Source organism: Carcharhinus amblyrhynchos, chromosome 6 (assembly GCF_965287045.1).
Source record: "Carcharhinus amblyrhynchos chromosome 6, sCarAmb.v2.hapA, whole genome shotgun sequence".
Lineage (NCBI taxonomy): Eukaryota > Metazoa > Chordata > Chondrichthyes > Carcharhiniformes > Carcharhinidae > Carcharhinus > Carcharhinus amblyrhynchos.
This window is the reverse complement of record NC_137329.1, coordinates 33443269-33460247: the sequence shown is the minus strand read 5'-3', so window position 1 is coordinate 33460247 and position 16979 is coordinate 33443269. Positions and strand designations below refer to the sequence as shown.

Sequence of the window (16979 nt, the reverse complement as noted above, 5' to 3'; positions counted from 1 at the left end):
TAATAAAGCCACTCATTGAGCAGACAAACGTAGCCAATGATGACTGTGAAATTCATGCTGGTGGTAACTGGAATTGATGTTGGGAGGGGGAGGGTAGCTGTTGCTACAACACATGGCCATCAATAAAAAAACATGTGAAGAGATAGTGTTATGCCAGCCCACTGACCAGTTCTGGTGTCAGTAAAAGTCAATGGAAACTGCAGTTTACCCGATTGCAAAATGACTTGCCTACTTCCATGCTGTCTTTTGCACAGGCCAGGGGGGTTGTGTACATTTAACAATATCCCACTGTTAAGTATTATTCAGGGTGTGTGTGCCAGCCTATCCCATTGCTGCATACTTGAGTTGACCAAATTCAATGTCCAGTTCAATTTCTGCCCTCTGCAAAAATCCCTACATTTTGATATTTCTTTTGAGGCTTTGAGGCCTCAATGGCACAGTGGTTAGCACTGCCGCCTCACAATGCCTGGGACCTACGGTCGATTCTGGGTGACTGTCTGTATGGTGTTTGCGCATTCTCTCCATGTCTGTGTGGGCTTCTGCCGGGTACTCCAGTTTCCTCCCACAGTCCAAAGATGTGCAAGTTAGGTGAATTGGCCATGCTTAATTTCCCTTTGTGCCCCAAGATATATAGGTTAGGGGAATTAGTGAAGTAAATAAGTGGGGTTAAGGGATAGGGCCTGGGTAAGAGGTGGTGCAGACTCAATGGGCCAAATGACCTTCTGCATTGTAGGGATTCTGTGGTTCTACTTTCCTCAAAGGAGAAGGTCATGGAGGCAGTGGTGATGATAGTGACACTGTTAGCAATTAAGCAGGAACTATCATGTTTGTGAATGCCCGCAGCATCCTTGCCACAGATTTCTGAAACCAAATTTGGATCCATAAGTTGCGAGAAAGAAAATTCCTGATTTCAATTGCTGTATCAGCGTGAAATGGAGGAGCCTAAAATAGAGAGCAGGCTATTGCTGGGTGCATAAATTAATAACAGGGGAATCGGCATTTGCAGTAAAATAAGCGTCAACTTAAATCCTTACAGCAAACATACCGCACAGTATATAAACCTCGTATATAAGATTCTATGAATCCCTGTTGGATGAGTGCTTGAGGAAATGTAGCTAGAATGGTGCATTTAAACCCATCTTCTGGTCCTGCCACTGAATTAAAGCATTTTGAGACCTGGTCTGAAATGTGACGAAAGCTACAACTAACGTTGAGATTCTCTCAAATCCACTCCATTGACTGTGAGGGCTGCCTCCAGGGGTGCAAGATTCACACTTACTGTCAACAAGAAGATACATTGCAGAGAAAGTGGGATTGGTGCACAAGGACTGGACCCATTGGACCAAAAGGCTGTAAAACTCTATGTAATTATATGTAAGGTGTATACTTCCATTATGGTTGAACCTTACTTCTCCCGCCAGGGCAGCACGGTGGCACAGTGGTTAGCACTTCTGCCTCACAGCGCCAGAGACCTAGGTTCAATCCCTGGCTTGGGTCACTATCTGTGCGGAGTTTGCACGTTCTCCCCATGCCGATGTGGGTTTCTCCGTGTGCTCCTGTTTCCTCCCACAGTCCGAAAGACATGCTGGATGGGTGCGTTGGCCAAATTTACATTCTCCCTCAACTGAAGAGACACCAGAGTGTGGCCACTAGGGGATTTTCACAATAACTTCACTGCAGTGTTAATGTAAGCCTACTTGTGACATTAATAAATAAGCTTCAACTTTAAATATTGATTAAACATCAACAGAATACACAACAGTCTGCTTTTTCTATTGCTGGGGACCAGTGGTGGTCTGCACTCTCATTTGCATCACCCACTCATACTCTCTGTGAGAGCCGATATGCTCCATAAGTTTCCAATAACTGGGTCCAGACTGCTTGATGCTTTCTCTGTTCAGGACAGCAGGAATACATTGGAACTAAAACAATAATGCTCCTAACTAGAGAGACTAATCCAGTGTGTCTTCCTTCTGCTCCATGTTCTGTGTATTTCCTGAACCTGAAGTGGTTAAATGACTATAAGTATATACACAATGAGATAATTCATACGCTCCCCTGTTGATGCCACATTGAGAATAAGCAGCACCTCCAAATCAAAGACAGTGTGCAATTGTTTCCTTTCGGAAAGCAAGTTAAAATTTAATAAAGTGCTCCACTTTGGCTGTTGTTAAATATTTGCCAGTTTTCCTGCCTCAATTTCAAATTATCTGTAGTGATTAACTTGCTGGAGTAAATATTTTTTAAAAACTGAGACAATCTGTGACTTGCCTATTGGCACTTCCATACAATCTATCCTAGTCCTTGTATTATCAGGGTCGAATTTGTCAGAAATCTGTCCTTGTTTCAGTTGTCTCCGGCTGTGCCTTGTTGCTAAAGAACCACAGACTTTTACAGCACAGAAGGAAGCCAATCTGCCTCTTGTGTTAGTGCCAGCACTTTGTTGTACATTCCAAATTTATTCCTGTTTGAAATATTTATCCAATTTTATACTAAAGGTCGTAATGGATTAACCCCTGGCAAAGGATTTTGCGGTCCACATACTTCCTGCTGAAAGGAGTTTCTCCCAATCTCTTCCCTCACTTTCTCACCGACCATTTTAAATTGATTATCCCTCAATATCCAAATTAAAATAAATAATCTTTCCAAATTCATACCTGAAACCTTTAATAATTTCAAAAACCTCGATTATCTGTAGTAACGTGCTCCAGTGGAAGGGTCCCAGTGTGCCGAATCTCCTCATGGGGCCCAATTTTACCATTTTGATTCTAAGTGCTGAATCTGGGCACAATTCAGTTTCGAAAACTGCTCTCAGGACCCTTTGCCCTACCTCCCCCCCACTGATTGCCTGCAGGGTGGTAGAGGTCACCCCCTGCCCCTGCCCCCCACCCACCCCCCCCCCCCCCCCCCCCCCCCCACCAGAGATCCATCTGGCCTCCCTTCTCTCCCCCCACCTCACCAAAAAATGATCTGGACCACCTCCCTCCACCCTCCACCCCCCCACCCCCCACACCACCGATCTGAGTCAGAGAGCCATTGGAAGCTCTGAACTTACCTCTTCAGAAGCTGGAGTGCCCGAAACAGACCTTTGCTGGGCATGGCTGTTTTGCGCTGAATCCGGACAGGCAAACGCAATGGTAAAAGGGGAAAGTGCTGGTAAAGTTGGGCAGGCAGCCCATTAATTTAATTTAAGTGCATCCATTTCAAGCGCGGTTTGGATCGTGGCCATTTTCGGGCCTGGGTAAAGTGGGCATCTGTGCAGACGTGGGCGCAGATTGTGCTAATTACCTCACGCCCGACTTTACCAAGTTTCGGGCATGACACAATGGTAAAATCAGGCCCATAGAATCGTAGAAACCCAACAATGCAGAAGGACGCCATTCAGCCCATTGACACTGTACCAACAACAAGGCCCAGGCCCTAACCCCATAATTCCATGACAGTCCCCATGACCCTGAGAGGCAATTTAACACAGCCAATCAACTTAACCCGCACATCTTTGGACTGTGGGAGGAAACCGGAGCGCCCAGAGGAAACACACGCAGACATGGGAAGAATGTGCAAACTCTGCACAGACAGTGACCCAAGACCGGAATTGAACCCAGGTCCTGGCGCTGTTCTGGGTCTGTTGGAGTCCCAGCCTGCACTTCTGTCATTGGTGCTACTGAGACTGAAAAGCTGCCAGCAACATATAAGGGCAGGTCATTCCCCCCACCCCTTAAAGGGGCAGAAACCCCAACTGCAGGCTATGAACGGCCTGAGACTCGTAAAGTCCAGTGTTTACATTATTGCCCTAACCTTCTGACTGGTGGGCAGGGTCACTGCTACCCTATAAAATCCCAGAATATTTTCTCTTAGAGAGAATAAACACCTGTCACTTCTTCAACTTTAAAGTTGCTTGTGCATAAATACCCAAAATTACAAAAGCAGGTAGGTAAATTGAAAAATGTCGCTGCGTTATATTCTGGGATTTGTTTTTTGACTCCTACTTGGATATGGGTATGGTTCTGTCAGAAACACACAGTTTCCAGGCCAGTGTCTTTATATTAGAGGGTGCTGGTCACAGATATAATTACAAACACACACTAAAAATGGACTACTCACATAGCATACAGCTGCTAGCTCTTGACGCAAGCTACTTGCATCTAAGCTTGAACCTCCTTTCTCTGGATTCATTCCATTATCGTACACTGTAAATTTGGTGCCCATTAGATTTGATCTGCAACATAAATGAATAACCATGTATCAGCCAGTCTCATCCAAAATCAGTACCTTGTCTCACAATGTAAATTTTACAGTCAGTATAAATCCCCGTTTTCACTCTATCTCCCTTTTTAAATAATGGAGTTACATTAGCTACCCTCCAATCTGTAGAAACAGTTCCAGAGTCTATAGAATTTTGGAAGATGACCACCAATGTATCCACTATTTCTCGGGCCAGTTCCTGAAGTACTTTGGGATATCGATTATCAGGCCCTGAGGATTTCAATCTCATCAGTTTCCCCAACACCATTTCTCTACTAAAAGTGTCCTCCTTTGTGAAGGCAGAACCAGCGTATGTATTCAGTCATTTCTTTGTTGCCCCATTATAAATTCCTTGCTTCTGACTGTAAGGGACCTACATTTGTCTTCACTGATCTTTTTCTCCTTACATATCTAAAGAAACTTTTACAGTCAGTTTTTATGTTCCCCACAAGCTTACACTCATTCTCTATTTTCCCCTTTTAATCAGTCCCTTGGTCCTCCTTTGCTGGACTATTATCAGTCCTCAGGTCTGTTGTTTCTCTTGGGCAATTTGTATGCCTCTCCCTTAGATCTATTAATATTCCTAATTTCCTTTGTTAGCAATGGTTTGACCACCTTTCCAGTTTTACATTTACACCAGACAGGAATAAACAATAGTTGCAGTTCACCCATGCTTTCCTTGAATGTTTGCCATTGCCTATCTACCATCATCCCTTTAAGTAATGTTTCCCAATCTAATCATAACCATGCTTCACATCATCATAGTTTCCTCTATCAAAATTCAAGACCCTTGTCTCAAAATCAACTACATCACTCTCCATCTTGTTGAAAATTTCTGTCATGTTATGGTCACTCATCCCCAAGGGGTCCCTCACAATTTGATTGCAAATTTTTTTTATCATTACATAATACCTAATCTAGAATTGCCTGGTCTCTAAGTTTAAGTTTTAAGTTTTAAGTTATTTATTAGTGTCACAAGTAGGTTTACATTAACACTGCAATGAAGTTCCTGTGAAACTCTCCCAGTTGCCACACTCTGGTGCCTGTTCGGGTACACTAAGAGACAATTTACCTTGGCCAGTGCACCTAACCAGCACATCTGTCAGATTGTGGGAGGAAACCGGAGCACCCAGAAGAAACCTACACAGACACAGGGAGACTCCACACAGACAATCAAACCCACGTCCCTCATACTGTGAGGCAATAATGCTAATGACTGTGCCATCCCCTAGTTGGTTCCTCAACATATTGTTCCAGAAAACCATCCAATATGCACTCCAGGAATTCCTCCTTTATGGTATTGTGACTAATTTGATTTGTCCAATCTATGTGCAAATTATAATCACAGTAAGAAATCTCACAACACCAGATTAAACCTGGATTTGTGAGACTTCTTACTGTGTTTACCCCAGTCCAATGCCAGCATCTCCACATCAAATTATAATCACCCATAATTACAGATGTTCCTTTATTGCATGTATCTCTAGCTTCTTGTTTAATGTCATTTCCAACATCAGCATTACAATTTTGATGTCTATATACAATTCCAACTAATGTTTTTTGCCCCTTGGTTTTTCTTAGCTCTAACCATATAGACCCCAAATTGTTGGAGCTAATATCCTTCCTCAGTATGGTATTAATTTCCTCTCTACCCAGCAATGCAATTCCACCACCTTTACCTTTTTGTCTGTCCTTCCTAAATACTGAATACCGCTTGGGTTTCATTCTCTTGTGTCAACTTTGGATACCAAGACAGAGCTAAATTGATGCATCCTCCAGTTTTTTTAGTTTGACTAAATGTCACATTGCACAGGTGTCCAGACTTGTACATATCCTCTCCTGGGTGCCAGTGGATTCAATAATAAGAGAGTTCAACTTTAATGACTCAGTGTCAGAAACTGCTTCTATGCTCTGAGTCAGTGCTCATGTTTACTGCCTGCAGCATGAAAAGTGCTTTGATCTATTTTTTAATCTGGAGAAGAGTACAACCTTATTGATAGTCACTTCAGGAGAGTTACATGTAGCACAGAAGCCAGGTCCTGGAGGTCAAAACCGCCCTGGGTGTCAGTGATAGCATCTTCAATGTCATGTACTGAAGCCAGGATTTGTCCTGTTTATGTCAGCACCACTCATCCAGCTCTCCCCTTTGCTCCTTAATGGAGAAGGTTTGCTTGTTGGGGAACATTTAAAAAAAGTAAGACTCAATCTGATCTTAAAATAGATGTATTACAGAATTTTGGTGCATGCGCAGTTTAATAAATGCCAGGACATTGTGGCATTTTTTGGACAACATTTTTTTCCATTTTTAAGAGCATAAGAACATAAGAAATAGGAGCAGGAGTAGGCCATCATGCCCCTCGAGCCTGCCCCGCCATTCAATAAGATCATGGCTGATCTGTTGTGTCTCAGTTCCACATCCCCCCCCCTCCCCATAACCCTTAATCCCCTTGCCTATCAAAAACCTATCAACCCGCGTCTTAAAAATATTTAGCGAGGCAGCCTCCACCACTTCAACGGGCAGAGAATTCCAGAGATTCACCACCCTTTGAGTGAAGAAGTTCCTCCTCAACTCCGTTCTAAACCGTCCCCCCTTTATCTTGAGGCTGTGCCCCCTAGTCCTACTGTCCTTTCTGAGCGGGAAGAGCCTCTCCCCCTCTATCCTATCCATCCCATTCATCATCTTATACGTCTCAATGAGATCTCCCCTCATTCTTCTAAACTCTAACGAGTACAAGCCTAGTTTATTCAGCCTCTCCTCATAGTTCAACCCCCTTAACTCCAATATCAGCCTAGTAAACCTCCTCTACACTCCCTCCAAGGCCAAAATATCCTTGCATAAGTGCGGCGACCAAAACTGCACACAGTACTCCAGCTGCGGCTTCACCAGTGCCCTATACAGCCGCAGCAAGACCTCCCTACTTTTATATTCAATCCCCCTCGCTATGAAGGCCAGCATCCCATTCGCCTTCCTGACCACCTGCTGCACCTGTAGGCTGGGTTTTTGTGACTCATGCACAAGGACCCCGAGGTCCCTCTGCAGTGTCGCATGCTGCAGTTTTTCGCCATGTAAGTAATAGTCCTTCCGACCATTATTCCTACCAAAGTGGACAACCTCACATTTGCCAACATTAAATTCCATTTGCCATTTCCTGGCCCATTCGCCCAGCCTATCTAGATCCTTCTGCAGACTCTCCACACCCTCCGCGCAATTTGCCATTCCACCAATCTTGGTGTCATCAGCAAATTTCGACACCATACACTCGGTTCCCTCCTCCAGATCATCTATATAAATGGTAAATAGCTGAGGCCCCAGCACCGACCCCTGGGGCACTCCACTAGTCACCAACCGCCAATCCAAATAGCACCCGTTGACCCCCACTCTCTGCCTCCTATTTGACAGCCAATCCTCTATCCACGCTAACACCCTACCCCCAACTCCATGCCCCCGACCTTCTGTAATAACCTCTTGTGAGGCACCTTATCAAACGCCTTCTGAAAATCAAGAAAGACCACATCCACCGGCTCTCCTCTATCCACCGCCCTAGACACATCCTCATAGAACTCCAATAAATTCTTCAGACACGACTTCCCCTTAACGAAACCGTGCTGTGTCTGCTCTAGCAAACAATTCTCCTCAAGATGCCTCGCTATTTTCTCCTTGATCACGGATTCTAACATTTTACCTACAACAGACGTTAAACTAACTGGCCTATAATTCCCTGCCTTTTGCCTGCCACCCTTCTTAAACAACGGCGTAACATTAGCCGTTTTCCAATCTTCCGGTATTTCCCCGGAATCCAGCGACGTTTGGAAAATAATCACCAAGGCATCCACTATCACCTCCGCCATTTCTTTCAGAACCCTTGGATGCATTCCTACCGGTCCTGGGGACTTGTCCACAATCAGTCCCTCCAGTCTGTTGAGCACCGCCTCTCTAGTAACAATAATGTCATTCAGGCCCTCCACTCCTACCATCTTTCCATCTCTAACACCCGGCAAATTATTCACGTCCTCCTCCGTGAAGACCGAAACAAAAAAGTTATTCAAGGCCTCTGCCATTTCCCCATCCCCCACCACTAAGTCCCCCTCTCATCCTTTAAGGGTCCAATGTTCACCCTAGCCAGCCTCTTCCTTTTTATATATTTATAAAAACTCTTGCTATCCTTTTTTATATTAAGTGCTAGCCCAGCTTCATGGTTTATCCTACCCTTCTTTATCAACTTCTTCGTCATTCTTTGTTGACATTTAAACCTCTCCCAATCCTCTTCTCGCCCACTACTCTTAGCTACTCTAATATGTACTCTAATTTTGAAATTAAGGGTGGAATTATCCCTCTCGCCTACAGAATCATAGCAGGCAGGTCATGGTCCGTGCAAAGGTCTGTTGACCTCGGGTACAATCTCCCGGTCATCGGCGACGTGACGGGGAAATCCTACTCTAAAGGTTTTCCTTCAGCTCTTTTAAGGTTCTCCTGCAGAATTCATCAGCACTCATAACGGGTTACCTGAGTTTGCCAATAAAACTCTCTCCACCACGCGATAGATCCGTGGGGTCTATAGAGATGAGGTAATTTGATGTTTTGCTCTTCTTCCGTTTTCTTCCTGCCAATAAGAAGACCTGGAGAGTTGATGAAACAAAGTGTTGTTAAAAGAACTGAGGAGAATAAATATTTGTAAAGGAGACTTTTTTACAAAACCTTAGCCAGCAGAAATTCAGTGGAACCATCAACTCAACAACACATTCCTAATTACCACTGATTAAAGACCAAACACTGAGTCTTTCTGACGATGCAAAATCACAGGAATAACACACTTTATAAAACACTTCTGAAAACTAATTGAATACTTGTTCCTCTAAAAATCATTATCTGCAGTTATTTCACACATGTTTAATTAAAATACAACCAAATATAATGTGAGAAAATCTAGATAGCCTTGAAATTTAACCAAGAGTTCATACATGTGACTAGCTTGTTCCAGTTCAAACTATTGCAGATAGCTGGCAAACATGGTGCTGCTGCCTGTTACTTAGAATGATTGGGGTATATAGTCCAGAGGTGAAAACCTTTGCTTATTTATTTATTCATTCAGTGTCCCTGGTAAGGACAGAGTTTTTAATACTTCTTTCATAAGGTGTGTCCTTCACTGGCTCGGCCAATATTAATGCCCATCCTTCATTGCTCTTGAGAAGGTAATTTGCAGTCAGCCACCTTCTTGCCGGGGGCAGTCCAGGGGCATGTCCCTCTCTCCCAGGAACTATACTTACCTGTGTGTGTCCCCACCCCCTCTCCCACCCAGGTTCCCTCTGCCCCCGGTTCCCATTTTAAGAAACGCATGGTAAACCTCGCCAGCTTGATATCACATCAGTGAGGGGTGAGATCTCAATCTGGGGGGAATGATATGGTGGGGAAGCCCTTTCATGCGATGATGATTTATTTATGCCACCAGCAAGTGGCGGGGGAAGGGGGTGGGGGTAATCTGGAAACGCGGTCTTATTGCCGAGATTCTCATTTTCTAACTCTCGCAGGATTTTGTATCTACATCGCCATAGTTACAATCGGTGAGCAAAAATGTCCAGTCCCATTTCTTCTCAATTCGTCTGCTGTCTTTACTGGGCCCTATCTTTTAGACAGCTGATATTTTTTCCTGAGTCAGGATTATCGTGGTCCTTAATTGTGGCCCTTTGATGTTATTAACATCCCAATAACAGTGCATATAATCATAGAATCCCTACAGTGCAGAAGGAGACCATTCGGCCCATCGAGCCTGCACCAACAACAACCCCACACAAACCATCTCCCCATAACCCCATGTATTTACCATGCCAATCCCCCTGACACTAAAGGGCAATTTAGCATGACCACTCTACCTAACCCGCACATCGTTGGAATGTGGGAGGAAACCGGAGCACCCGGAAGAAACCCACACAGATACAGGGAACACATGCAAACTCCACACAGACAGTCACCCAAGGCCAGAATCGAACCTGGGTCCCTGGTGCTGTGAGGCAGTAGTGCTAACCACTGTAACCGTGTGCAATGTAATAGAGAAGAGAAGGAGGCCCTCAAAACTAAATCAGGGCATTTAAAGTCTTTATCTTTCAAGATTAAAGTTTAACTTTTATTTATTAGTGTCACAAGTGGGTTTACATTAACACTACAATGAAGTTACTGTGAAAATCCTCTAGACCTTTACGTAATGGGGCTAGCAACAGCAGGAGTGGTCCTCTGGGCCTTGAAATAACAGTTGATGTCTTTGCATTTCCAAGTCCTCACTGAAAACAGCCTTGATTTCTCCCTTCCTGTGCCTTACTTTGATGCTTGCAGGTGGACACTGGTTCTGTGCTGGCTATTCCCTGCAAGGATGCATATCTGGAGAGTGGATTCTAACTGGGAGTGGGTTTTGGGGGCACAGGGTCTGTGCTGGCTATTCCCTTCAAGGAAGCCAGCCAGATATCTTCTTCCAACTCTTCGGGCAGGTAGCTGAACTGAAGCCTTAGATAGGCCAGACCTTAAGCTGATGACATCAAGTGTGTTTCACATGCTCTACTTGCCACCAAAACCCACTCCCAGTTAGAATCCACCCTCCAGGTATGCACCCAGTCTGTCTGGCAATCAAGGACTACCCACTGGGATGAAAAATTGAAAGACAACACACATTCCTCAGACCGAATGCCAGCAAGAATCAGTGCGTCCAGGAGAGGAGGAAAGAAAATTGGTAAGTATTTAAAAAATTAAATGGACAACAAAATTAAAACATAGGAAGACTGCAGCGTAGCTCTCATACCAAAATGAGACATCAATTGAAATGAATTATTCATGCAGAAAGAACCTAAGAGATGTTAATGCGGTGAGAAAGAGAGAAGTTAAAATTGAGCAGCTGGTCCCAGTGAGTGGGATTGAAAACCTACAGCAGATGGGAGTGGTGGGGCGTATGAATATGTATCTCGGTGCAGTCATGGAAATTACTCTCCTCTCTGGTGATTCTATCAAAGCTCAAGGAGGGAAGGGGAAATTTCCCATTCACTGGCCACACCAGTGGATACCTGCCAAGGTAATGAGGCCAGGAATCCTGGCTACCTGCCATCTGCAGATTGTGGCGTTCCCTCACAGAAAAAAATTAAACTGACCCAGCAGCCTCCTTCATAAGGACGTCACAATCAATTATGATTTTTTAAAAAGTTGTCTTCTTTTCTTTGGGGGTGCAAACTATTATCAGGACTTGGATCTTGGACTCACCGGCTCTGCTGTGTTGATCTGGATTGCTGGCCTGGAGACACGGGCAAATCCCAGGGTTGGGATTCCCTACCTTCAGCTCCAGTTCCGGCCTATGTGGCAGGTCTTGCAAAGGACAAGTGAAGGTTCCACGCCTTATTATGCTGAGTGGGATTCCCCCTCCGAGGGCAATAATTTATACATGAATTTGAATGAAAGGGCAGCAGTTTAAACAGAAATTTCCTTGGAAAGATTAGTCATATGTAGGTTTAAACCTGTGTTTGGGTCCTTGTTGAATTTACATCAAGAATGAGCCAGAATGGGCACAGAAAATCTCCTGATGTGCCTATGAATTTATCTATAATATACATATAAATTAATAAATCATAAGGAGCCTACTCTACATGAAACAATCTATATTAGATTTCCATTTTAAAAGTTATTATTTATTTGTGGATCATGGGTGTCACTGGCTGGTCAGCATTTATTGCCCATCCCTAGTTGCCCTTGAGAAGGTGGTGGTGAGCTGCCCTCTTGAACTGCTGCAGTCCACATGCTGTGGGTTGACCCACAATGCCATTAGGGAGGGAATTCCAGGATTTTGACCTGGCGATTGCGAAGGAACGGCGATATACTTCCAAGTTAGGATGGTGAGGGGCTTGGAGGGGAACTAACAGGCGGTGTTCCCATGAATCTGCTGCCCTTGTCTTTCTATTGAGCTTGGAGCATACAATTTGGAACAAGTGCTAAAATATATGTAATTGACCCACCTTTTTCCCATCATCCCTTTCCAGGTGGAGGTAGTAGGTAGGATACATTCCACGGTCCATTCCCTTCTTATCTCTTGTGATTCGGCATTTAATGGTGATCCCTTGTGGAGCGGGCCTCACTGCAAACTCCTCGAGGTCATCCACATCTATGAGCGCATCAGTTCCTGGAGGGGTTGAGACCGAGGCTGCTTCCTGGAAAACAGGAAGACATGGTGCTTTGTAATTGGGAAAGGGGACCATAGCTCCATGGGCTGCATTCACCAGAAAAGATGTCGCCTATAGAGTTGGCATGCTGTTTTTTGAATATTTGCATTTAGAGGGGTGAAGGCACTCTGTGGATACTGACTTACTTTCCTTCCCACTTAACTGCAAGTTAATGGAACAAACTACCAGGCATCTTTGAAAAAGAACTGATTACTCTAACTCTAGTATATCCTTTCAACCTGCACCTTGGTTTCCTGGACCTCAGCACGTGAGTTGTGTCCCTATGTTAGGGGCATTCATGTTGGGCAAACGTTAAATCAATCTCTGTATCTTGATTTGGAGACTCTTAAGCATAATGATAGGTTTCTGAGAGAGTCAGAGATCAGCCATGATCTTAATAAATGGCTCAATGGGCTGAATGGCCTACACCTGTTCCTATGCTCCTAGATTGAGCTAACCAATGAAAATGATAACCAGAAAATTGCTGAAATAGTAATGAGAATGTTTACCCACTTACCAATCCCAGATATTCTGCATCTTGCTGCAGGTTCCAGGATATATGACCCCCTCCATGATGGGTACAGAAAGCCTGGCTCAATCTAATTTAGACTCCAATGATCTTGAATGGCTGTGGGATAGGCCAGCCAAGTTGGGGTAGGCTGAACTCAGCTTTTACACTGGGGGATGGGAACCTTGCTCCCAACATAAAAGGCAGCACCAGGTCCCATTAAAACTGAACAGGGCAAGACAAGTTTGATAGGAAATTAGTTGGTGGAAGAATTAGTGGCTGTTGCTCAGATTGGAGGACTAGAAGTACCTGAATCCTCTTCAGTTTCTGAGATTCACACTGACTATAATTAAAAACAGTGAGTGCTGTCAGACTTCCAAAGGTAAGAATGTACTTGCATTTATCTGCTGTCTTCCACACCATCAGAAAATCTCAAAGCACCTCCGTGACAACGTGTGCTAGTGAGGTGTAGTCACTGATGTAATGTCGGGACATCTGGCAGCCAGTTTATGCATAGAAGGGTCCCATGAGTAGTAATGACCAGATAATCTGTTTAGTGAAGTTGTTGAAGGGTAAATATTGGCTGGGACAATAGGAGAGCTCCCTTATTCCCTTTTAAGTATTGTCAGGAGATCTTATAAAGGAACTGAAGGATCAGATCGAACTCCAGTTATCTTATGTGAATTCTGCCATCCTCCGTACTACACTGAACAACAACAACTAAGCATTTAAGCAGCATCTTTACCCATAATGAAACATCCTAAGGTGCTTCACAGCTATTTTACCAAACAAAGACTGACATCAAGTCACACAAGGCAAGAATTGGACAGATGACCAAAAGCTTGATCAAAGGGGCAGGCTTTAAGGAGTGACTGAGAAGATATGTGACTGAAGCTTATCTCAGAGTCGAGTACATCAAAATGGTTGTGTACAAGAGAGGTCAAAATCACACAATTGGCGGGTGATGGTGTCAGGTGATGAGAGAGCAGGTTTATCTAGACCAAAGACAATGGGGGTGACCTTACCTTCTCGTCCCATCGGTCGATGGACAGAGTGAGCCGGTAAGACTCTGAGAGAGGCAAAACATCAGGTTCACGCCTGATTTCTTGTCTCTTGTGATTTTACTGGGACCAGATTTCCAGCAAGATCAGCCTCGGTCCGGGAAGGACATGAGGCTGATCTCAATATTCAAATCAATTTAAATGTTGATTTAAATATTATTAATGAGCCTAATGAAGATCGGTGCAGCTGGATGATGGAGGAAAGGCAGTGGAAGAGGATAGTATCGGATTGCATGTCAGAGGCTGCTCAGGGTTAGTATGATTCTGGTATTTCAGTGTCTGTGGAGCCAATGGGCCTGATTTTACCATCAAGTTGCGGCTGTTTTGCGAGCGCGAAAACCTGGTAAAGTTGGACGTGAGGCGAGTAGCATGATCCATGCCCACTTCCAGTTTCCCCTTTACCAAGGCCTGAAAATGGCTGATGACTGGCGCAATGGCCACTTAAACGCATTTGTATCCAAATTGGCTTAATGGGCTACACACCTAACAGGCGTTTCCCCCGTTCAGAATCAACATGAAACAGACATGCTCCATAAAAGTCTGTTTCAGGCTCTCTAGTTAGTGAGGAGATAAATGATGTGTAGAATGGCTTTCAGCTTGAGATCAGTGGGGGGCGGGGGGGGGGGGGGGTGGGGGGGGGTGTTCGCTGCTACTTCACAGTGGAAGAGGTGAGCGGCCTTCAATTGGTCTGGATGGGGTGGGGAGAATAAGGAGGTCAGTAATGTTGTGGGGGTGGGGCAGTGTCTGTGGGGGCCAGGGGAAGGTGTTGTCCGGCCCGGGAGGGATGTGACAGGGAAGCCGCATTCTATCTTTCTTCTCTGCGCGCGCGCCGTTGGAGTTGCCAATCAGAGCTGCAGGATTTTGGATGCATTTAGCCCCGCTTACAGGCTTGTGCAGCGCAATTCAGAATTGCTGATATTTTTTCATGCAGAGTGTGTATGGGGGTGCCTGAGAATGGGTCTAAAAGTCAGATCTGAAACCTTCCAGCACTTCGAATCAAAATGGTAAAAAGGGCCCAATGATAATCATTATTGTCCATTACTTGTATTCAGCCATTAAGTGACATTTCAGTTCTCTGCAGATATTTTGAGTCTACCCAACAAACACTGCAGATGCTTATTATCCAAGGACAGTGATCATCAACCATTAGATCACACATTGACCCTTGATACTTGCAACAAAACAAGCATCAACATGAAAGGCAGAACATGAGGAAGTTAACTGATCAAACTTTCTTTGTAAAAGCTGGGGATTTGTGGCCACTCTAAAGTTGATTCAATTGAGAAACAGAAAAGCTTGCACTGAAAATACTCACATGCTACCTGAAGCTGCCGTAACCGGGCAGACACATTTGCATATAATGCCCAGTCCGCAGCTGCTAAATGGACCAGAAGTAGCTGTGCCATTCTTTGCTGCACTGCTGTACCATTTCCATCTTACACGGCTACAGTCTCATTCTGAATGAGGCTCACAGTTTGTGCTGAATCACTTGCTATTAAATGCCGCCAGCCTCTGCTATTCAAACTCATGTCAAACAGGATCCTTACATTCAACAGACAGAAGGAGCTGTTGATCCCAGTGACAGCTAATGGGACCAAAAATAGAGGAATGCTAAATTACATTTTCACTCTCCAAAAGTTATATATTTTTTAAGTTTATTTATTAGTGTCACAAGTCAGCTTACATTAACATGGTAATGAAATTACTGTGAAAATCCCCTAGTCGCCACACTCTGGTGTCTGTTCGGGTACATTAAGGGAGAATTTAGCATGGCCAATGCACCTAACCAGCACGTCTTTTGGATTATGGGAGGAAACCAGATGAAACCCATGCAGGCATGGGGAAATGTGCAGACTCTATACAGACACAAGCCAGGAATCGAACCATGGTCCCTGACGTTGTGAAGCAGCTCTGCTAACCAACGAGCCATCATGTGTTGTGTCAACTTTTAATTGAATTGAAGTATTTTACAAAGGCTTTGAAAATGAGAATGTAGCCAGTTTGGTTGGGGAGAGAGACCTGCAAAATTACACAAGGAAAAGAAACACAAGTTTAGAGATGGAGAGATTTTCTAAGCTGCTGTTTGAACCCTGGCCTGTTCTTCAGCTTTTCCACCCTCTTAAGTTTTGAACAAGTGTGAAGAAATGATTTCTCATCTTCACCTTATTAGATTTTTTACTGGAAGCAGAGCCAGGCCTGGTGTTACTGTTCAACTGTGAAGAGCTAGAACTATCTTCATCTTCTTCATCTTCTTCCTCATCAAAGTTCATACTGCTAGAAATACCTGTTGAAGCAAAACACATCGGTTAACTCAACTTTCTGGGTTATTTCTTATTCAGGTAGTATGCCAATGTTTTAAGATTGATATCTACAAGCCTAAGTTACATTATCTGAACAAGCCTAAGTTACACAAAGTCAATCAACTGTTGGGATTAAGGCCATGAAGAGTGAAACATGATCACAAACTCACACAGGCATGAATTTGCAATCCTGGTGCATTAAGAATCCTTAATGAGAATTTGGGAAAGGGAGTTATTAGATGGAAAATCCCAAAGGATACTTTCAAGCTTATCGAGGCTCAAAGCTCTGCGCTCAAAGCATAAATTCATCAGTGGAACTATACATACTTTTAAGAACACAGGAATGTGTTGTCAAAAAGGGTAGAATAAAGAGTGAAAAGGCAATGGTAATGAGAGGTTTGACAGTGAGAGAAGCAGATAGTCACATCAGTAACCATTAGAATAAACCCTAAATGTTGTGATATGTCCCAGGTATCATAGGAAGCAGATTGGATTTGGAGACTCTCATACAAAAAGGAGGATCCACTTGGGAATTGGATTCAGATTCAGCATTTGTCAAGGTAAAGTAAAAAGTAAAACTACAAGATAGCAATTCCAGGATTTTTTAAAAATTCATTGATCAGATGTGAGCATTGCTGGCTAGGCGAGCATTTAGTGCCCATCTCTAATTGCCCTTGA

General features: G+C 44.0%; 1 protein-coding gene across 6 annotated transcripts in view; it reads right to left on the bottom strand.

Moving 5' to 3' along the window:
* The window catches only part of tub (TUB bipartite transcription factor), a 368210-nt gene that overhangs the window by 15834 nt on the left and 335397 nt on the right, over positions 1–16979 (bottom strand). For all 6 annotated transcript variants that reach the window (XM_080190162.1, XM_080190165.1, XM_080190168.1 and 3 more), the window contains 4 exons: positions 16164–16285; positions 12229–12420; positions 8750–8862; positions 4105–4219 (listed from right to left, as the gene is read on the bottom strand). In XM_080190162.1, coding sequence (XP_080046288.1) covers positions 4105–4219; positions 8750–8862; positions 12229–12420; positions 16164–16285 — 542 coding nt within the window. The remainder of the gene's footprint in view (positions 1–4104; positions 4220–8749; positions 8863–12228; positions 12421–16163; positions 16286–16979) is intronic.